The 23243-nt window shown below is 37.4% G+C and overlaps 1 protein-coding gene across 7 annotated transcripts in view; it reads left to right on the top strand.

The window, feature by feature from the left end:
- Positions 1-23243, top strand: part of PRUNE2 (prune homolog 2 with BCH domain) — a 139279-nt gene that overhangs the window by 99369 nt on the left and 16667 nt on the right. For 5 of the 7 annotated variants that reach the window (XM_066987970.1, XM_066987971.1, XM_066987972.1 and 2 more), the window contains 3 exons: positions 12481-12560; positions 13531-13731; positions 17151-17327. In XM_066987970.1, coding sequence (XP_066844071.1) covers positions 12481-12560; positions 13531-13731; positions 17151-17327 — 458 coding nt within the window. The remainder of the gene's footprint in view (positions 1-12480; positions 12561-13530; positions 13732-17150; positions 17328-23243) is intronic. The other 2 variants (XM_066987973.1, XM_066987975.1) reach the window with 1 other exon arrangement.

Consider the following 23243-nt stretch of genomic DNA (forward strand, 5'->3'; position numbering starts at 1 on the left):
AATTTTCAGAACGTCCAAATATCACTACTTAGACCAACATGCAAGGAAATACATGCAGGGTTGGTAGGTGCATTTAGCACTGTAAGTGAATAAGGGGCAGGCAGAGATGTCATCTCTGGTCTTATCTTTATTAATATGCTTGGGAAGCAGAGCTATGTCGAGAAAGGGAGAATGCACACAGCTCCAGCAGCACTGTCAGGAGGCATTAAGGCAGCTGCGGGGAGCGGGAGGAAATGACACACAAATTCTTACCCTGCCAAGATACTTCTCCAGGGCTGCTGTGTTCCCCCACCTATTCTCTCTTGGGGGACAGGGGTATGTGGGGGGTCTAAAATAGCCTATTTATTCCTGTCTTTAATGAGTCTGTCCGCTATTTGTCCCTGTGTAAACCTGGACATTGCTGTAGAAAGTTCGTGTAATTAGAGACAAGCCTAGCATTGGCATATATTTACTGCTTAAAAAACTTAGATCCTACTACAAGCAGTCTTTTTTTTTGCTTTGTGACATTCCCATAATATTCAGCACTAGCAAGAAAACAGTGTTATCTAACAGTTATGTTGCATGTATAGAAAGAGAGGGGAAAAACGATGTTAAAGTACAGTCTTACCATTCAGATAAAATATGTAGTGCACAGACTTATGAAGAAATAATGTATACATGAGAATATGATTCTGGCAGCACTTGTGAGCTATTTGTATCACTGTAGTGTCCCCAATATCAGAGACACTTCCTATCAGGCCCTGTACAAATACTGAGGAAAACATGGTGCTACAGGAGCAGAATACAAGACTGAGGTAGAGAAGGAGAATGGGTGTAAAAGACCAATTGCTCAACAGTTTTCTTAGTTTACCTGCTTTTTTTTTTTTTTCCTTTGGATATTGAAAGAATTTGGATATTGAAAGAAGTGGTTTAGCAGCTATGGAAATTTATGAATTAACTTACTCAGTTATTTCTAATTTATGAATTAACTTACTCAGTTATTTCTAATTAATACTTAGCATATAATGTAGACTCTATAGCCACTGCAGCTGTGAAAACTGGACAGCAGAAGGCTTATTTCCTGCTGCCAGGTGAAAGCTGATGCTGTCCTAGAAGAACAAGATCACCCTCCTTAGCAGAAAATACTGGCAGCAAACTCTGAAGAGCTGGATGTGATGGACAGCTGCCCAGCAGGGTACACCTTTTACAGATTGTCTAAAGTACCAGACCATGTAGCTAACCTTGCCATTGTGTCTGCAAGGCTAAAATGTATGAGGAGTGCCTTGTGGGGAAAACAGGGAGCTGCATTTTCTCACCTCATTCCTTTGCATTACTTCTTCAGTCTGGCATTTCTTTTTGCACTCTCACTGCATTTTTGCTCAGTCTGACAACCTTGTCTCTCCCACAGTTATGTTGGTTTTTAATTTTCTGCTGCTTCTGGGACCCTTGCAACTCAGCAGAAGCAAATATTTACTTCTGAAGATAACTGGTGGCTTTCTGCTTCCCTCACACCCCTTAGCATAAGGTTTTTTGGACCTGCCTGCTGCAGGGCCTGACCACTGTCCCTGCTGTAAGCACCTCCTGCCAGTGCAAGTAGTCCGCAAGGCTGCTGCCTTTGGTGCTGGTTTTACTGCTTCAGCAGAGCTTACGTGCCATGATGGCTCATGGCTGGGCTTTTCCTCTGTTTTTCCCAGGCCATAAATAAGCTACTAGGGATGGTATCATTTCAGTCACCAATTTGCACCTGTTAGGATGTTTCCAGTTTAGTCTCCCCAGTTAAAATTCCTGCTCAGTATTCTGTGTTGTTACATTCCCCTGTTATCTGCTACGTCCGTGACAACTCAGAGAGAATAAGATTTAACAAAACCATTTTTTTAGAGCCTTTACTATAGATCAGTTATGGCCAAGATAGGGAAAAGGTAGCAGTTAGTTTCCATAGGTATTTGTAGAATAGTTATTTTTAGTCTTTGGTAGATAAGATGATTATAAATTATAAAAATATTCATCATAAATTATGAACTCATGGTTATATTAAGAAGGAAAAAATGGAAATTTGGGGGTACAGTGACATAGAAATGAGAAGAAGAGAGTAGATTAACAAATTAACAAGATTTAAGGTACTAAAAGAATAGAAGTTGGTTGGGTGGCAAATAGAAGGATAAGGAATCAAGAAATAAATAGGACCAGGAAAAAAGCATTGCAAAGAGAGGAAAAGATAGAAATCATACCTTATAAAAATGTTGTTGTATCTTTTCATATTTATCAGTATATTATGAATTGTGCAAAGGCTAGGCTTGAAATCGAGGGAATGTTAGCAAAATCCTAATGTTTTAATAAACAGACTGATAAAAGTGCCATGAATCTGTATATATTAATGTTAAGTGAGTTCTTACAGTTAGCAGCTCTGAAAATTGTCCCTAAACATGTTTTAGCATGTGAGTAAGACAGGATTCATCTGTCATAGGATCATTCGTTCAAACACTTGATTCTGGCTATTTGTATTTGGTAAACAGTATAATCATCATTGTACTTGTTGGCATTCATACATTCAGGGAAACAAGTCCATTGAGCAATGCAAAAGTTGACAATACTACAGAAAAGCAAAGTAGAAAAGAGGAAATAGCCACTAAGTTGACACGTTAGTTCAGTTGCAGAACTAATGGTTATTACTAATGGTTAAGAGAAGTCAGAGGCATCCCAACATGTCTTCATCTGAGAGTACACGTGTTTAATAAGTTGTAGACTGTAGTAATGGTTGGAGGGGACTTCTCAAAACTCCACTGAAGAAGCTCCGTCGGGCGTAAAATGTACTACTTCCTAAAGATTTTCTGCTTCTGATCCAGCAGCGTCCACCCTGTTACCTACTCTCAAACAATTAGCATACATCCTGGAAGTGCAGATGGCTGCACTGGGTATAGAATGCATGCTGCTTTTTTAAGTGCTGTTCATGTGCCAACTGCATTAGTTGGAACTGCAGGTATTCTGAGGAGTGCTTTAGACAGCATGATTTGGCAGGAAAATGGTCCCTGTGAACTGCACATGCTGGAAGGAAAGCTGGTTTTAAAGTGAGGAATAAATAACCTAAAACGGAGTTTTATGAAGGAATAATTAATTATTCAATGTAAGTGGGTGTTGGGAAACAGATCCTAAATATGCAACTAGGACTAATGTTTTGATAATTTAAAAACATATATGTAATTTTCAAACAACATATATTTTCAGGTTATACTTCAAGTCAATCTGATGTAAAAGATCCTTGACTCCTCCTTTCTCTGCTGGTATTACCTTCTTACAGTGTATTTGTAGCATTTGTTCAATGGTAGTTGTTGATTAACAGATCATTTAGATGTTATTTGTAGAATATTAACAACATGTATTAAATGCAGAGGAGAGAGATAAGTTTAAACAAGCCTTCTAAATGCTAATGTTACTCTGAAGCCACGTAGCTCCTTGCCAGACCTTCTGATCTTCCAGAATCGATGGAGGAGCACCCATCACACAGGCTCTCCAACTTTGTGTTATCGATTCCAGTAATTTTCTGCTGTCTCGGTTAAGCTGAGCGCATAACAGAGGAGAGATGCTGGTCCAAGCACAAGACCATATGGCGGTATGTGAGTCCAATACCAAAGCAGAGCAGGTAGATATCAAGTGGCATATTATTTCCACCTCGATATTTGTTATTCTCTATCTACTTTACATGCTTTTGCAAACAAAATACTGTGTTAAGAGAATATGGTTAAAATGGTGAAATTAGGAAATGCCCAGCAGGCTTCTGCAGTGCACAGTAAAAGGCATCATTGGAGATGGTGCTATTTCATGGGTACAGGCAGCTAACACTGCCCACAAGAATTGTTTTCTCTTTCTGCCTGTGCTACTGGGTTCTTAGGTGGTGCAGGGTAGATCATTAGTCAGCAGGTGCTTGAATTGCTCGTGTCCTTCTTTTCTGACACCTGTCTGATTTATTCTTTCTGAGGATGCCAAAGTGAAGCCACTGGGCCCTGACTGTGCCAATCTTTTTCAGGGACAGCTAGTCTTGAAGATGTGTACTGGCATATAGGAGATGTTATAAAATACTCCATATTCAGAAAAAAAAAAAATCAAAAAACCCCAAGTTTATTAGGCATCATATTTTAGGAGCTGCCAATAAATGAGACTTTCAGAGTTATTTTCTGTGTTTCACTTCTGTAATAATGAATAATTCATTGCCCCAACACATAAAATCTGTTGTCCAGAGTAAAGTTAAATAATGTTTGGAAATGCCTAATGCTCAGGTGATTAGCACCTCTGAAAAGCCCTCGAAAGGACTGATCATTTAGAGCACTGTTTGAACAGTGCACAGTAAATAATGCTTAGGCATGCATAAAGTACAACATAAGGTACTGAATAGTTGTTCTCTGGGTTGCACTGTCTTTCCTACGGCATCCTATGACCTGCTGAACACAAACACCTAGGAAAGGAATTCTGGGGGCTCTGGGATTACCTGCAGGTATTGCCAGCCTGGCTTGCATTCCTAAGACCCCATGTCAACAGGACATCCAGGTCTGGAATTTAAATAAATCCTCATTTTTCTTCATTCTGCATGGAGATTCTTTTTTATTTCGTGTGGCTGGAAGTCACAGATAATCAAAGAAACCTGGGGCCAAGGATTCCTTTTGTAAGCCTTCCTGATCTATGAGCATGTTTGTAAGGTTGCTGAAATAGCCTAGTGAATTGCGTTATCACTCACCTATTTATTTAGATTTGTCCTTCAGTGGCTCCCTGCATCTATCCCTGCCTTTGCCTGCTTCTCTTGTGCTGTGGCACAGGGAGGGAGCTGGCAAGGATTCAGAACAGACAGCCTGTGGCTGCCTCGCAGCAGTGAAAGCAGCAGCGTGTGCTTAAGAACAGCAGCTTTTATATTTTAACAGGCTTAAATTGATAAGAGCAGATGGGACAGACTACTATTCTGAGTGGCTACCTGAAAAAAAATCGAGACTTATGGTATTGAGCTAAGACAAGGAGCAAGGAACAAAATGGATAGATAAACGGACACTAAAAAATAAAGTTATTTGGAGGCTAGAAAACGTTTTTATAAAAAACCATTAAAAATATTCATTGACCCGAATTCAGAATTTTATCATGTTCCAGTTAACATATAAAAATGAAAACAAACTAAATCTTTTGGCTAGAAGACAACATTTTCCTGCACCAAACATATTACTTCTTACAGACATGCCTAGCTTTTTTTTATCCAACGTTGATGCTGAAAATGGAGCAAAAAAAATGGCATATGGAAAGGATCAACTAACAGCACAATCAGTTAAAAGAAGCTTTAAATCTGAAGAGCAAAACATGAAAAACTAGGGAATCATGACCTTGACTAATTTTTAGCAATGGTTTATTCTGTGGCTATTGAGAAAGTGAATGACTTGTTTCTCTGTAAAATGGGAATATTAGCATGTGTTTATCTACTGTGCGGGAGCATGAAAATGATTAGCTGCCATTTGCACAGATGCTTGATTAATAAAGTTTTTAGCTTAAACAAGACAGCACAGATAATTTTGGGGGTTTTGTTTTGCATCTAGAAGCAGGAATAAAGTCTTGTGCTAGGCATAAATTCCAGCACTCAAGCTATAGGCTTTTCCTGAACTAATTTGTGTTTAAGAGGTACCAAATAAATAGCAATAGAAAAACAGTTAATTTAGTATTCTAACATATGGTTGCTAAATGCAGCTCTCAGGAGGTTATAAAATTAATTATTTTTTATAAGTAACCTGTATACAATATAATTATTTTACACAGCTGTGAGTAAAAGTAATATTTTTTTTTTCCTGGTCTCAGATTTTCTGGAGTGGATTCCTTCCAATATGTTCTTTTTCTTGGTATGTAGGTGTTGCTGAAGCAGTCTCTGATTGATACAGACTGAATTCTGCAGTCTGTGTCGCTTTCATTTGCTGCATACTCCACTATGGTTTAGGGATCATAAATTTTGCACACTGCAGTCTCCTTTATCAGTGAAGAGGCAACTGTAGAAATTTTTGTGTATTGTCTGAAAATTTGTAGCAAATAACTAGTTTTAGAGAGTAATTTTGAAGGTTGGTTTTAATGGCTGTGTTTGTTAATATATTTCTTCTTCTCTTACTGCACAGTCCAGCTGGTTGTTTGGTAATAATATTCGTGGCATCTTTCTCTGTTGCTTCCTGTATATTTTTGTCAAATTTTTCTCAGACTACACCCCATATTTTATCAGTTTTTCTTTTTTCAATGTTACATAATCACACTTTATTTCCTATGGTATCTCCTTTTGACTGTAGGCACAGCTGTTAAAGTTGTCCAAAAGTTCTCTAACATTGCTTGCAGAACATTTCTATCCATCCTCAATGGATGATAATTATCAAAATGCAAATACATGCAAATTACGTTAGGATTTGTTATTAAGCCATTAGCAATAAAGGTCTCCAAAACAGCACGTTGCAGTTGTATGGAGCTTATGGAGTTGTTTCTGTAAGCAGAAGAATCATACTATTTTTAAAACAGGGGACAGAATGACTGTATTTTATCTTTTTTGTTGTAGTTTTGAGTTCTGTAACTGAGCACGCCATGTGAGAGAAATATTTTCAGAAAATAGGTACTTGCTGTTATTTTAAAACACAGTATATAACATGAAAGAAAGATGTTTTGTTTGGTTATAAATGCAAAACAGTTTTTGTTCTAAAAAGGAAATAATGTTTCATGTGTTTATTAGTGGTAATGGAATGGATTTTGCTGTTATTTTATGTGTGGTGAGGGGAGTGTTGGAGTAGCTACAAAGATGGATGACAGCAAAACACCCCTTGTAAGTTAGCTAGCTATCTGTTGAGATGCGTTGGATGCATGTAAATATAAGAGTACTCTGTTCAGTAGCACAGAATTGTAATCTGGAGAGGAATATAGCAATTAAGAAAACACTTTTTCTCAGTAGATTTCTGAAATAAATTCCCATTTGTGGAGTTCTTAAAGATTTGCTGTCGGCTCCACCTTGGAGGCTTCCTGTTCTTTCTGAGCATAGAAGAACAGCTTGTTATCAGTTATCAGCTTGTCCTGGAGTGGTTAGGCATCCTGCTGGTGGAGCAGCCTAAATGCTGCAGCAGGTTGACTTTAATACCACCTAGCACAAGGTGCTGCGTGCTCTGGCCGTGGCCTGGCAAGACGCTGACCCCTGCTTACACCTTCAGTCGTGAGGGTGCTTCCCAGGGGAGCCCTGCTGAGAGCCAGCTGACAGGCGTTAATGGATAAAAACCAAGGTGGGTTTTTTTATACCTTTCACGGAAAATACTTGATTGTCATGTCCAGTCCCTCAAGTTCTCCTTTCTTCTTTTGTGGTCCTGGTGTTTGTGTACCAGTGGAGTTACCGGGTGGGGGCCGGGGGGCCCAGTGAGAGTCGCTTTGTGCGGGGTATGCTCTGCAAAAGCAAATCGGGGAAGAGATGGAGTTCCCTAACCTTGTTCTTGCCCCTAAAATTTCACAGTTTGTACATTATTCCTTCAAATAGCTCAATTTTCTGCTGCAAATTAGTGAGACAATGGTCTATAAGCAAGACTTTTATTTCATCCGAGAGCAGGGTGTACCTGCGTAACATGTGGAATTTGAGAAGATGAAAAAAGCCAGATGTCTGGTCTCTGAATAACCTTTTCACTATACTTCATCTCCCCTCCTCCCATTTAGTTTCAAAAACAAGCATGTAGTAATATGAGTTAAGGTGATTTCATCTCTGTCATTCCTTTCACTAATCCTGCTTTGGAAACTTCATAAAAGCCTTCAATATCTTACAAAAATGTAAAAGTATTACTTTGTATAGAGGGAACAGCGTGGAACAAACATAATTTACTTGATTAGGAAAAGTGTTTTGCAGTAGTAGGTTCCATGTCAGATTAAAACTTTTGTATTGGTGAGCCCAGAAGTCTGGAAAATGTGTAACATTGAAAGTCTGACTGGGTTGTGGTGGATTGGAGTGGAGGGATTCAGTTTAGAAAGGTTGGATTAACGTTGCTCTCTCTTGCAGATTGCAGGTGTTCATCAGAGCAATACATTGGAGAGCTTATTTGTTTTAGACTAAAGAATTTAACTTCTTGATTTGTAATAGCTGCAGCACATCTCAGGAAACTGGTGATATATCACGTATGACACAAGGGTGAGGCAGCACAGCCCATAGGGATTATGACATACTGCTGTGAATATTCAGAGCTGCTCTTTCCAAAAGAGCAGAATGCTGCTATATCTAGAAAAGTCAGGGAGGATAACTTTTATTCTGAGAAATACTGACTGGAGAGGATACTAAGAAGTATTTAAAGATTTATTGAAATACAGGAATGCCAGGTTCAAGAAAAAGTAAGGAAAGGATTTCAGCCTCCAGTCTCTGTTGTGTCCCCCCACCACTCCCAACCAAGAATTTGGCATCTTGCTCTGAAACATCTTTGAGAAATAGATTTTGTTTTAGCTACTTCTGAACAGCTACGTAGACCTGAGTTATCAAAGCAAATATGCAGTAACTTGATTCCCAGTGCAGCTGATCCTTAAATGACTGATCTGTGTGTTAACATAAAAGAAGTCATTTATGACACAAAAAGCTTATTTTACTTTGACCTTAGTTCCGAGTGAAAGAACTTTTTTTTTTCTTTTTTTTTAATCAGTCAACTAAATCATACCTGATTAGAATGAAGCTTTCTAAAGTAGCTTAATTTACTTCTTCAACAAGGAGCATTCACTGAAAGGGGAAAAAAAAATGTTTTCTTTTTCTTTTTTTGATTTTGGCCATATCATCCACAGCATCAGTTGCACCTGTATGAAAGGCAAGGAATTTTGTAAACCAGAATTTGGGGATTATGTGAAGTAGTCCATGGGAAAAGAAGGAGATAGCTGCTTGATTTAAGTTTATATAGTCCATCCTTCATTACTAGATTTCCTCCGAAGAGCTGTTGAGACCTGGTGCTCTCTCAGCTTATGCACAGCCAGAAATTCCTCTGCAAGGCATTGAGTTAGTCAGCATAACATGCTCACAAAATCTGTCAGGAGACAAGCAGCTATGTCTGCAGAAAACAAACTTCATCCATATCTTGCTCATTCTCACACTGATGGGGAAGAACTGTCTGAAGAACACCACCAGAGACATGTGTTGAGGTACAGTGTAACAGAAGCCATGCCCTCTGTTGACTAAACCTGCTATCTAAAGCCACCAGATTTGAAAGATGTCTGTATTGCCTATTAATTTTTGACTGAATAAGTATTAATTAAGGCTTTTTGAAAATATGAACTTTGCCTGAACATAGAACATGCACATCTGGCAAGGAATCTTTTAATCTGTTTGGGTAACGCAGAAGGGTTCTAGGAAAACATGACTTACTCCAAAACAGCTTTTCTCTTACTTCTCTGAGAAGTCTGTTGACTATTTATTTGGTAGTAAACAGGCTCTTGCTTCCCAGATCAAATATCCCAATAAGAATGATATGGACTATTGACTTTATGTTAATGGCACGTCATTTTTAAAGTTAGAGATTGTCAGACAGATTCTCATGCTGTTTACTTGTAATGCCTAAGCGACAGATATTCTTTGAATATTTTGCCTGTAGCAGTAGCTGTACTTCAGTAGAAATTCAAATCAAAGAATATGAAACATATTTATCAAAAGATAAACATCTTTTGATTCCCTAGAAATGTACCATTCTTGTGAGCACATCTGTAACATAAAATGTCTGGTTTTAACTCAGCTGTGGTAGTCCAACTGAAAGCAGAAAAACATTTGAAAATTATGTTGTGAAAGTGTAAGAGATTCCAGAGAAAACAGCAATGCCTGCTCCAAGCACATACCCTTTTTTTTTTTATATATAAAAAAAAAAGGGGGCCAAGATGCCACAGGGAGAAAAGTAGTTTCCCAGCAATCCAAGAAATGTTATGAATTATCCTAATTTATGCCAGGCATTGCTAAAATTCTAGGCAACTCATAAAATTCTGAGTGAATTGTGGGACATTGCTTTGTCAAATTATATTGTCAGTTTCTGTAGGCATAGCATATATAAAATTCATCCATGATCTTATCGTACAGAGGAGATGTACGGTATTCTTAATTTCGCTCAAACATTTTTACAGGCTTATTGCAGAGAATATCACCTCTTTTTAATACAAGAAGTCAAAAAAATTCACTGTTCTTCTGTAACTTGCTCTTCACACAACTTGAAAGAAGAGCATTTCACTTCAAATCAGTACCTGCAATGATTTCTGAAGCTTGTTCAGTGAGGAATTATCTTTTGGTGTGATGAGGGTATAAGATAATTTTATAAATGAATGGTTTGTATGTTAATGTTCAAACCCCCTTCAGTCCAGCCAAAATATTCACCCTTGAGCACCTGTAAGTCATCATCTGAGTATTCCTGAGCTGATATAATTTGGGAATTTTCTTATTTATTACAGTTAGTAAGCTTAATAAAGCCTAACATAAAATCTTAATCTGAATTTAAAATGGATTAGAAGTATTCATTGTTTCCTTACGCTTTTTCCAGCACTATGATTTCTTACCTTATCCAGCTGTTACTGACAGTGCTTGTCGTTAGAATTCAGATTTGTCTCTGCTGAGTTTAGAAGAATAAACTAGACTTCACTACACATCTTTTACTACAGGTTGAACAGACACCAAAAGAAGACAAAGACTATAATGATTTGTTTACATTTTCTAAGAAAATTGTGGTGGTGTTCTGTGTATTAGTTTTCTGTACAGCTTCTAAACACAGATAACACTAAAATGCAGAAAAAAAAGAAAATGGTATATTACAGGCAATTTATGCTATTCATTTTACTCATGGGCAGGATACTTGTATCAAATTTCTTTACCATTCTGTTGTCTATCCAGAGAGAAAGACTACCACAAGTCTTATTTGACAGTGATTATACATATTCCAGAATTGGTGCTTTATGTGGAAATCATTAAGTGGTTAATCTTTGTATTTATGAAATATCTACCTACAGCAATTGGGGATAAATTAGTAAAACTAGTTAGGAAGAAGAATATATGTCAATTTTTATTTAGAAACAAGGCCTGGTCATGAGCTGAGAAGCACAAACATTGTTGGCTCTAACCTTATCATGTCTATTATTTGTATGGGAAAACATGTGAGTTCACTGATTTGCCTATCTGATTATATGGTATGGGGCTTCGGGTAAAGATCTTCTATAATGCTGAACACAGCGAAGACTTCAGCTCCTTTAGGCCTACATGTACACATTTATATTTAAATGTATGCAAAATTAACAAGAAATCACAGAAACTATACTCATACTCTGAAGCAGTGATTGGCCAGAAGAGTCCTGTCTGCACACAGTGAAGTAATGAGGGTAGTCCTCATGGGGAAAGCACGGGTAGGAGGAAACTTAAGAGAAACAAGACAAGCCTGTTCAGACCCACTCAGCTGAATCATGCAGAGCAGAGTTTAGCCGATGCTGTGGCAGAGAAAAGCACCCACTTTGCTCTCATCACATCTCTGTTAATTGAAGCGTAAAAATTCTATTCTTCAACTTTCATTTAAAAAAAAACAGTTTGGAACAGGAATAGAGGAAAAAAAATGCTATAATATTAAACAAACAAAGCTTTTTTGGAGTCACATTTTTAGTGTATATCAAAGCTGTCAAGAGTGTCCTGTAAATGTAAAATGTTTTTCCTATCTGAACCATCCTTCCAGCAAGCATTTTGTAAAATACTTGAATAGACAATAAACATGAAAACAGTTCAAGTCAGTTTGCTTTAAACATTCAAAGACCTTTGTTATAATTTTTACCACTCAATGCCTTTTATGTGTCATATGTAGTTACATCAAATATAATTTCTTATTATCTTCCTAAAAATGTAGTCTAGATAGGATATTTTGCAACATCTTAGTCTTCAAAAATGTGTGAAGTAGTTTTGTTTCTCACTTTTATGCTTTCTGTATGCTTTCAATGCAGGACATCAGCTTCTTCAGGATTACAAAATGACTGATTTGGGTCAAAATAGTTTTCAAGTACAAATGATATTAAAAGAATGAAAAAAACCCTCATGATCTGAATTTTGCTATACAGTAACTGTATGTACAGCAGTGAAAATATAATTATAAAACTCTTGCTGTGATGTGCAGTTTGCAAAGAGTAGCTGAAGCTTCCCTCAACGATGTGTTCTGTTTGCCCGATGACAAAAGACGAACTTCATTTGTGTAGAATGAGAAGCATTGATGTTTGCCAGCCTGTTATTATACTCTGCTATGTCTTGATCCAAATAAAAGTTGCTGTGTGAGACCTATAGTCTCCAAAGGCTCTACAGACATGAGTAAATAAGTGGTAAGAACTGCATAATGGAATTACAGCAGCTGTGTTTAACTCTCATTTACATTAATTTGGTATCAGACTTCTAAACTGGATTGGTAGAGGAAAAGTACAGTTCCATATGAGACCACACAACTTATATTGAGATTGTGGTCAACTTGTGAATCTCTTCAAGGTTTTGATTTATATTTTATTTCTTAGGTTGGTACAAGAGAATGTAGGAATGGACATCCCCTTTGCTGAGGGTGTATTAAGCCCCGTTTCTACAGAGATGAGACCCGGTAAGAGAAGCTCTTACTTATTACCTTAATTATATCTTAGTCCCTTGGAATTTCATTATGTGGTAAGGGTGTTTCTGTGATGGTAATAAAATAAAATAAAAAGTAAAATAAAAAGTAAAATAAAATAAAAAAGTAAAATAAAATAAAGTAAAATAAAATAAATGTCAGTGCAGTGTTAAAAAAAAGAAAAATTGTTAAGTTTGTTTTATTTAGTCAATTTTCTTCTTCACTTAACAAATGATAATTGCCAGTATTTCCTCTTGTGCATTATTGTCATTGCTTGTTTAGTCCCTATGATGTTTAAGTAATCACTATTATTTATCTTATATTTGATTACTGTCTAAGTGAACTAAGAACACCTTGAAATGTGGCACTTAATGCAGTGGCAAGGGACAGAGCTATACCTAACTTTTGTTTTATTTAAGACTACTTTTAATTAAGGCTGATTATGAGACTGAGAGGTATTTTTATTTCTGTTATTGTATTGGATACAATACTGTCTTAGTCAAGACTAAAGACATAGCTCCTACTTGCAAATCAGCACCATTTGGATAGCAGCAAGAGCATAACAAAAGAGAGACTTAGAGGGAATGTTCACTCATATTATTTTCTCCTGGATTCAACAGAGCATTTGTTCATAACTCATGATTTGTATATTGCTCTTTAAATTCTTAAACCCTGTGGGTCAGATTGTGTGTGAAGCTTGATTTTTGGCTGATTGTGAAAAAGAGTGAATCTGGATGTTACATAATTCAAGTGCTCCCGGCTACATCTGCCATTCCTGTGGAAGCTTGTTTTATTTTTTTAAGCATTAATGTGTGATATTTCTGCTTTATATTAGGTGGTCTTAAATGGCTTGTTGTTACTATAAATGGTCTATCCCAGTATGTTTGCCAGTGATTCTTAAATATGTGGAAGACAAATTTTATGCATATAAAATGAAATTCTTTTTTTATTTCTCTTCTTTCAGAACCTCCAAATTCTCTTGATCTTAATGGTTCCCATCCCAGAAGGATAAAGCTTACTGCTCCAAATATCAATCTCTCTTTGGACCAGAGTGAAGGTTCTGTGCTTTCTGATGATAATTTGGACACGCCAGATGAAATTGACATCAATGTAGATGACCTTGACACTCCTGATGAAGCAGACTCTTTTGAATACACTGGGCAAGGTAGCTTTCTAGACTGTAGATTTACAGTTCATCTCTGATTCTTTATTTGCTGTTTACATGATCGGTTTCACGTCAGTCAGGCTATGAATATGGTTAATGCATTTGAGATTTAATGTAAGGTTTCCAGATATTTTTTTCTGCTATTTTTAACCTTTCTCCCCCTGTGTAAAGTAATACATTCCTACTTATGCAGAGTGCAGAAAGAAATAGTACAGCTGATCAACTGATGAAATAAAATAAGAAGAGCAACCTGGATAGAATCTAACTCCTTTCTTTGTCCAGCTCTAATCATAGGACTTGTATGAAAAGAGTCTTTCAGTAAAGAGAAAGCAGTTGCTGTCTGTTGTAAGGGAACACTAGACCTAACTGCACTTTCAGTGACCAGCTCTATATTATACTTACATCATTTGTATTTAGAGATATAACGTTGTGTGAAATATATTGGCTGAATTGGAAAATCTCATCCCAAAGTCTCTCCTGTCATGATAGCTCCAGATTTTGCCATGAAGTTTACCAGAATATTAATATGCTGAAGTTCAGGCACTATCTGTGTCCTAATCATTTCTTCGGATGATTGGAAAACACCCAGCTGGGTTTTGCACCCATTCACTCTGTACAAAAGCTGCACCAAAGAGCTTGCAGTGTGTAAATGAAGTAGACGCAGCATGGTAAGAAAGGTCTTTTGTTAGTAAGAAAGGTCTTTTTCTATTCCCATGTATGGTTGGAAACCTGAGACATGTAAGGTGTGTGCGCGGCATGATAAAGCTAGGTCATGTAATGGAACAACAAAATTCGTCATTCCACCAATTTAAATATGCTTTCTCAGTAGGGCCAGCTGTACAGTATAGATACACCCTGAAGTATGAAACTTGTCTTATTTTACTTAGGAAGAGCCACAGACACTCCATTCTTCTTTTGCATACTAATCTCAAGACAATAATTTTTTCTCATGTGGTGTAAAAGTGTCTTGCACTGCCTTACTCACTTTACTTACCCTCATGATGCACAAAATAGGGTGATAACATCCATTCATGCTAGTACCTGAAGAACCATATGGGTACTGTATTCACTAATGTAGATACCTAAAGATCATAAGCATTTTTCAATCTAAACGGAAAGAAACTTTTAAAAGGGCTACATTTAAATTGAATTTTCTCTTGCATTTAAATTCTTTGTTGCTAGTGAGGTCACTATAATTTAAAAAACTGTATGCTCTTTTGAGCATGCAGGAACAGTTGCATTGGTTTAAGTGGTATTGCTAAAGAGGCATTGCTGTGCACTCAGTCATGCATAAGCGTCTCTAATGTCACTTCTCATTAGAAGACTGATTTCCTTATGGGTAGATGCAGAGCATAGTGATGAGTTGCTAGATGGTTGGAATATTATGTACCAAAGGTTTAATCTAACACACACACACACACACACACACACACACACGCTTTTGTATTGTTGTGACCACTGCATGAGAGCAAAAATCTCTGTCTGCCATGGAACAGATTTTGCCTTTAAGCAAAAGCCCTAAAGTAAGTAAATTCAACTCCACTGATTTTGGTGGCAGTTATATTTACGGCAAGCATTTGCCCCAGATTTTTTGTTGTTTTCTAAATGTGAAGTTTGGTGACATTTTTACAGATATATAATTTGATTTTAGACATACTTAATTGGCAAAACATCATACAATTACATGAGCCCGCAGATAGTAGAAAAGGCAAAAATAGTCACAATTTATCAAAATAAGCTGACAATAATGTGAGTGGACTATATATAGCATGGATCTGATAGCTAACAGTATAGTCAAAAGAACTAGGGAAGAATGGTTTATGTGCGTGGTTAACAGCCTTTGTACTTTTGTCACCCTTCTGTTACCAGTATGTGCTGTGCTGTTACCAGCATGAATAATCTCCCACGGCTCAGTGGTTCTGTAGTGTTGTGCCAAACCCCAGTAAGTACTGAGACGACATTGCTGTTGAAACTGTAGAGAGCAATGATTTTTTAGCTTCTCACCCTCAGACTGCTACTGGTCCATTTAAACTGTGAAAGTTGACTGAGAAAAGTAAGACTGTTGTCACAACTCAGGAGGTCACATCATCACTGGAAAACTGATGGCTATGTAAAACAAGAAATGTTGAAACCCTGTAGTGTAGAAGAATGATGAAAAGAAGAATCAGTACAACTGCAATGTGCAAGAAACCAGATGAGAGTGGAAATACCAACGTCTTAAACTAGCACCTGACTTATTTAGGGATTGGTCAACAGCAGTTTCACAGTTGTTGTTTGTTTGTTGTCACTGATAACATAAATCTAAATATTCTCTTTCAAAACCTGCTCTTGTTTCTTAAATGAGCTTTTCATGTTTTTTACATTAGGTGACATAAAGTTGCATTTACGAAACTGTTTGTGCAAATAGATGAAGGCCTGCCCCCAAATCAAATTACTATTTATCTACAGATTTTTATTTCTCTTCTGAATTTCACACTAGTTCATCTTTCTCTGCAAAATCAACACTCCAGGCAGTAAAACAGAATCACTTTTTCACAGGGAGATCTAGTACCATGCATGTATGTAGTTTTCATATTGTTTCCCTTGGTATCTTTACAAGATCAACATCATACAGAATTGCATTAAGATACTTAGTTTTGTGATTATGGGGTTTATGTATTTTGTAAGGTCATTCCCAATATCACTGAATAAATAATATTTAAAAAGTGAACGCCAAGTGTGTTATTAAACATCATGAGCATTGCACTGTGAGAAGGCATGAACATATACCTCAGTTCCACAACGTATAACCTACTGAACGGCACGTATTAAACCAATTTGAATTAGTATGTTTGAATAAAAAAATCATGTTTTGCAATTCGTTCTTCTTCCCAACCTTATGACTCCTTAAAGTCCCTTAATTTGCAGTTCCTAAGGAGAAAAGTCCTGTGTGGTCACGTTATTTGTACATGTGTATGTGTTTCTTGATCTTCCATTCCTGTTTCCACCATTGATACGTTTTAACTTGAATATATTTTTAACTCATTGGCAGATAGATCAATAGGTAAGAGCTGAAATAGAGAATCATAGAATCATAACTACATTCTTGCAAGATTCCAGCGCATGGGAATATAGTAAGGAATTGGTGGTAGGCTTAGCTTTTGTTACATACCAGAGAATCTGCCTCAGAGAAAGGCACCTTCAAACAGAGTTTACTTCCAATTAGGGACAAAGAATACAAGACAGATGGCAGATAAAATCCAGACCTCAATAGTCCTACTGTACCAGAGCCACTTGCTTACTCTCCAATTCTATCCTTCTCCTTCCTCTTTTATACTTGCTGTGGTTTGATGACACTCATTGTCCACTTAAATGAATGTAAGAGAAAAAATATTTAGAGCTTTTCCATTAATATATAATATACATCTTTATTTTTTCAGAAGAGCAGACAGCTATTAAGGATGCTTCCCAGGAGGAGTCTGAATCAATTCCAGAGTACACTGCTGAGGAGGAGCGAGAGGACAACAGGTTATGGAGAACAGTGGTTATTGGAGAACAAGAACAAAGAATTGATATGAAAGTCATTGAACCTTACAAAAAGGTTATTTCACATGGAGGTAGGAAAACCTTGAATGCATATTTTAGATTGATGTGAAAATTCATGCTCTATTAAGCATGATTTATTTCAATTTTAGTTCACTTATCATATTAGCAAAGAGAGAGGGTTTGTTTTTCAGCCACAGCTATAAGCAATGAATTGACTAACCCCATCAAATTACAGAAGCATTATTGTATTTTAGGGCCCATATTAATCCTTCTTAGGAAGACACTGTTATGATATAAGGAGTTTCAAGCTTCTTTTGGAGGAGTATCAATGAGCTACTGGCATAGCACCAAAGTGAGCCATCCTGTTTTCAGTTTGGTCATAATTCAAAAGACAGTTTGAGCAGATACTGTCAGCTGGGGGTCCTAAGAAGCCTTCAAATGAACTGAAGCCAGTTAGAGACCTCATAGGAGAGTATTTTCAGAAAAAACAACACTTGCATCAGGACAGGTCTTTCCTGTTTGATTAGAAGATCAGCCAGTGTTTGTTTCACATTTCTCTGTTGCTGTTTCTGTACCTGTAAAAGTGATGGTTGACATGGGAAGACTTTGTAACCTTCACTCCCCAGTCCATAACTTCAGCACAGAGCTGATTTTTTCTTGGAAGATAAAGATGGCCTGATTTTTATCTTTCTTACACTGGTGCTGTCAGTAAGTACATGAGTGAAGCAAGTAATGAGGCCAGACTAAATCAACCTGGTCAGACTTTTCAACCCAGCAATGAGTACTTTAAATACAAAGCACTTTCAGAAGCAACAAATAAACTGAGATACATGCGTCAGTAACAATCTGGTTATTGTAGACTAGAACTTCAGATCAAGGAAAAAAATTGTCCTACAGAAAAAAAAATCTAAAATTTTATTTTCTAGATTATAGGAAAAGCTTCTTGCATGAAGAGATATGGTGCTCTATGATTGTGGGTGCCTAGATTTAAATAATTGGAATGGCAAAAGAAAGAATCATAATTTTCCCTTGGGCTTCCATTTCCCTGGTTATGCTCCTCACTTAATTTTTATTTAAGCTCCTCAAATTTATTTTTCTGCCATTTATAGTTGTCAGCTGAGAGCATTTCACCAGCAACTGTTTTGTTTCTTCACATAATTTGTTAATAACTATCAAACAGAATATCAAAGAAAACATTTGAAGTCAGAAAATGAAGCAGGAAAATGACCTCAAGTGCTTACTATATTGTCTCCTTTGATCATCTGCTCCCTATCATTGCTAGAGAATTTATAGTTCTGGTATTACTAATACACTTCTGCATAATTTAATTCAAATGGGTAAATATTACTATAGCTACTGAAAGAATAATGTTAAGCAAAACCATTTAAGTGCTTTGTCCTTGGTGTTTCAGGTTTAGATTATCTTTGCATTCTATATGTTTGTGGGATACAGTTTGCCAGCTGTTAAGTATGGTATTAGGTAAAGATAAATTATTATAATCTTACATAAATTCAGACAGGTAATTTAGCATCTCAGAGGTAAGATTTGTTTGTATGAGGATGCTTCTGGCACAGTGCTGCTGATCTGTAGCATCATTTAAAGCTAAACCAGTGTTTCCGGTGTATTTTCAGTGCTGAATCTCAATCTGGTAAAAAATAAGTGTTGTTACATAAATAAAATACTATATTACTTGAGAATGTCATCCTCAAATTTGTACATTTACATTAAAAGCACCTAGAGATTGGCCTGCAGATGCTTATATTGTCCAGTGTGCAAAAGGTTTAGTCAAAATTAGTAAAGATGTTTAATCCACCAAGCATTTTCCTGTCATAACAGCACCATCAGAGATCTGTGCATGTCATGACACCTCAGACACGGTTTAGCAAATAGCCATAGATGGCATAATTTAGGAAACAAACATAAGATTTTGAGGCTTTGCTAATAGTATTTATTTATATGGTTTTTTTTCCTTTGTTTGTTTTGGGTTTTGTATGTTGTAAAGTAATTTAAGTATGTTTGTGGTAGAAACTGTCATGTATATAACTCTGGTAGATGCTGATGTATACATGTATATCAACCTATATGAAAAATGAATACCATTTCATTTTAGTGGGTGGAGAAGTAGCCCTTAATTGGGTATTGCTTGGCAGTTTAAGAAGTACTAGTTTCAGTGGCAGACATCTCTTATAGTAACTGTAAAGGATATACCAACGTACAGTTATCCGTGGGAGTTTAGGCTATTCATCTCAGTTCTCAGTGTGAAATAATCAGGATACAAATTTAGGTTTCCAGTACTGATAGGCAAATAGACTTCACTGATTCTTTCTGCTTTACCTCACTGTAATACAGTTGAGTAGTTGTGATGAAGAAAGGTGTTCGTTTCAGTCAAGATGTCTCTGCAATAAGGAGTGAGGTAGCAGGTGTGAATGATCTCATACTGATTTAATGTTTGCTTTCAACTTCTGTTTATCCTCTTTTTGAATGAAATTATTAAATTAGGTTGCCAAATCTGACAAGTTACCAAAGCATGGATTCTTTATGCCAGTGTTTTGTGACAGTTGCTGTTACCAGAAGACAAAACCTTTCTTCGAGCCCTTATTTTGGAAATGCTGTCCTTTTTATTTGGAGTAATAACTCTGTAGTAATTCCATGATGCATACTCCCTGTTTCCCAAGGTAACAAGGCCAGGTTGGATGGGGCTTTGAGCAAATTGATCTAGTGGAAGGTGCTGGATGGGGCTTTGATCTGGTCTAGTGGAAGGTGTTCCTGCCCATGGCAGGGGGGTTGGAATTTGATGATCATTAATGTCCCTTCCAACCCAAACCATTCTATGATACTATGATTTATATTCACTTGCTATTTTTTCAGTATATTTTGTGCCAGATTTTTACATGTCTGACATCTCATTTTTTTAGATCACTCGAATCTAAGGTAAAGAACACTGAGTTTCCTTTACCTTCAAATGGATGCTGCTCAGTAATTTAGCCATTGCCAAAGATAAAGTGTGAGCCTGAACAGTAAGTTTTAGCCTTCCACTTGCCTAATTGGAATTTTTGCCTGAAATCTAATCATATCGTAGTGATTAAGAACCGGTATTAAATTCTGTGTTTGTGAAGTGGCAGAGCTCTTCACTGAAGGTGTAGAATTTATATAATTTTGATGCATGGGTTGTGAGAAAACTTGACAGCTTGGATAGTTGTTACAGTTAGGTAACTAAGGCAGTTAGGTGTATTCTGCATGAAATTCCCTTTGGACACACTTTAGTATCTTTGGAGTGTCAGGAATCTTTCCAGTAACTTTAAGATTAAACACAGATTCTGCCTAAAATAAGTAAATCAGACGTCCCTGATGATTCAGTGATCTATTGAACATTCTGCGCTGATGATTCAGTGATTTGTTGAACATTCCTCCCTGCTAGATGATAGATAAAGCCTCATCCAGAATCTAGGCATTAGCCACCAAAATAGGAAAGGGGAGAGTAGACATAACTTGGCATTCTAGGTGTGATTGCTTTCTACCTATGTTGATGGAGAAATTCCTCAGTCATACATATCTTGGCATAGACTGACTGAGAATTTGGGCAAATAGCTTTTACTGGATTCTAGTGAGGAATTAAAAAACACCTCTCCCTTAAGTGAATATTCCTTGTCTCCAAGCATTTGTAAGAAGCAATGGGGAGACCTTATTGCTCTCTACAACTGCCTGAAAGGAAGCTGTGGGAAGCTGGGGATTGGCCTCTTCTCATAGGTAACTAGTGATATGACTAGAGGGAAAGGCCGCGAGTTGTGCCAGGGGAGGTTTAAGTTAGAAATTAGGAGACATTTCTTCTCAGAAAGAGTAGTCAGGCATTGGAATGGGTTGTCCAGGGAAGTGGTGGAGTCACCGTCCAAGGGGGTCTTCAAGGAAAGATTGGACGTGGTGCTTAAGGACATGGTTTAGTGGGTGATATTGGTGGTGGGGTGATGGTTGGACCAGCTGATCTTGGAGGTCTTTTCTAAGCTTAACAGGTTAGAAGGAGGTCTTTCTAACCTTAACAATTCTGTGATTCTGTGATTTTAAATCTGTCTGTGGGCTTTTCATTTGTGCATTGTTAGAACTGCAAACTGTGCTGTGTAATTTAGTGGACACAGCAGCTGCAATGTGCTCCTGGTGCCACACTTCTGAGCCAGTTGGGCAGACTGCTTTGTGGCACCGTGATATAAGTTGTCTTGGAAAATCTTTTAAGGATTTTTTGGTATAAGGAGGAAAATCCCATCTCTATTTTTAAAGCAAAGGAAAAAAATACCACCTTATTCCATAATGATTTATTTGAGGATAGGCTAGAGTAGGCGAGATTAATTTAGTGCTTTCTCTTTGAAAATGTGTGGGTCTATCTGAGAAGAAGGAAATATATCAAAGACTCAAATTAAGTGGTGAGTGTGGGAGGTGGAGTTGTTTTTTCTTTGTTTCTTTTGAGAAGACTTGGACATTCCTTCACACCAAGCTCTTCACACCAAGGTGAAGGAGCTGAAAAGAGGAGTTTTTCCCCCTCCCTGTGTACATCGGTGCTAGAGAATGCAATGCTACCCTCTGAATTTGAGCTTGAGATCTTTACTGGTTTTCCAAAGTCAATCAGCCGTATCTATAACAATAGCTAAGCTATTCATGTTACTGGATCGCAACATGAGTTGGAGTTTTGCCACACCATGCTATGTCATGTGCCTTAACCTGGTTATATCCACATTGTCATTTGGCTTGAATTTGTTCCCTAATCCTGAGCTCTTTTGCCTGCCTGTGTTTTCCAAAAGCAAGGAGCAAGGCACAGCGTGGTATTGCAGAGGACAGTGGACAGACAAATGCTGTGCTGCTGCTGTATGGTGGCTTCTCTAGCTCAGCAAGCCCTTGGCCACTGGGAGCCAGAGGAAGGTTACTGCACAGAGCTGGAACATCCCTTCCATGCCAGCATCATGGGGGGACTTTAGACTAATGATGACAAGCCTCCTGCAGTGTGCAAACTATTCCTCAGTGGATAAGGTCTGGGCTAGCGTTCTTAATTTGATGTTGACAAAACAAATAAACACTGTCAGTTTACCCAATACATTATATTTAGTCAAAGCCACCAAATCAAATTCTGCGAGAAGGAAGTCCAGCATCATCCTTCAAGAAGCTGCTTTGAAAAGCCTTGATATGAAGTAATATAGCTTAAAGCAAGAGACTCCTGACATGCCTCAGAGGCTTATCCACCTTCGACCCCCTCACTCCCCCCATAAATGGGGAAGCAGTGGTGTTTTTTAGTCCTTTAAGGAACACCTGAGGGCCATGAATGAAGAGAACTTCTGTGCATGTCTTTATGGCTGGCATAGCACTGAGATTAGTCCGCTGTGATTTTTCTCGGCATGGAAGAGCTCATTTGTCTTGAAGCATCCATTTTGTCAGGGATTGTGCATTTTCCAAAGCCACATAAAAATTCCTTGATATAAACGTCTTCTAGTTTTCCTTATTTCAGCTAGGTGAGATTCACTTTAGGTGCTGAATGAGAAAGGAGAAAAAATACTAGCCCCTCAGTTCTTCCCTGGTTAACACGTGGATTATATGTGATCCCTGCCTTTCCATCCTTTCCATAAGGAATTCTGTTTTACTCTGCTGCTGGGTACAATACAAGAAATTCTGTGAGTATTTGAGTTAGGCTAGTATACTGCTCACTAATATCAAAAAAAAAAAAAAACAATGTAAAAGTCCTAAGATCTCTTTAGGAAAGTGCTGTGTGGGTGCTGGCATTATCCTGAATTTTGTCAGGAATGTGCTCCTATCTCCTCAGGAAATTCAGGGTTTCCTCCACAAACATTGTCTCCTTCATAGTTAGTTTCTCCCAGCCTCTTCGAAAGCCTTTCAATCATCCTCTCAACATAAACAGCCTTTATTTCCATGTGTCTCTAGTAGTATTTACATGCAACCATTTCTCCCTAATCTTTATAAATTGCCTCCTAATTGCAAGTATCTTTTAAATA

This window comes from Anser cygnoides, chromosome Z (assembly GCF_040182565.1).
Source record: "Anser cygnoides isolate HZ-2024a breed goose chromosome Z, Taihu_goose_T2T_genome, whole genome shotgun sequence".
In the NCBI taxonomy this organism is placed as follows: domain Eukaryota; kingdom Metazoa; phylum Chordata; class Aves; order Anseriformes; family Anatidae; genus Anser; species Anser cygnoides.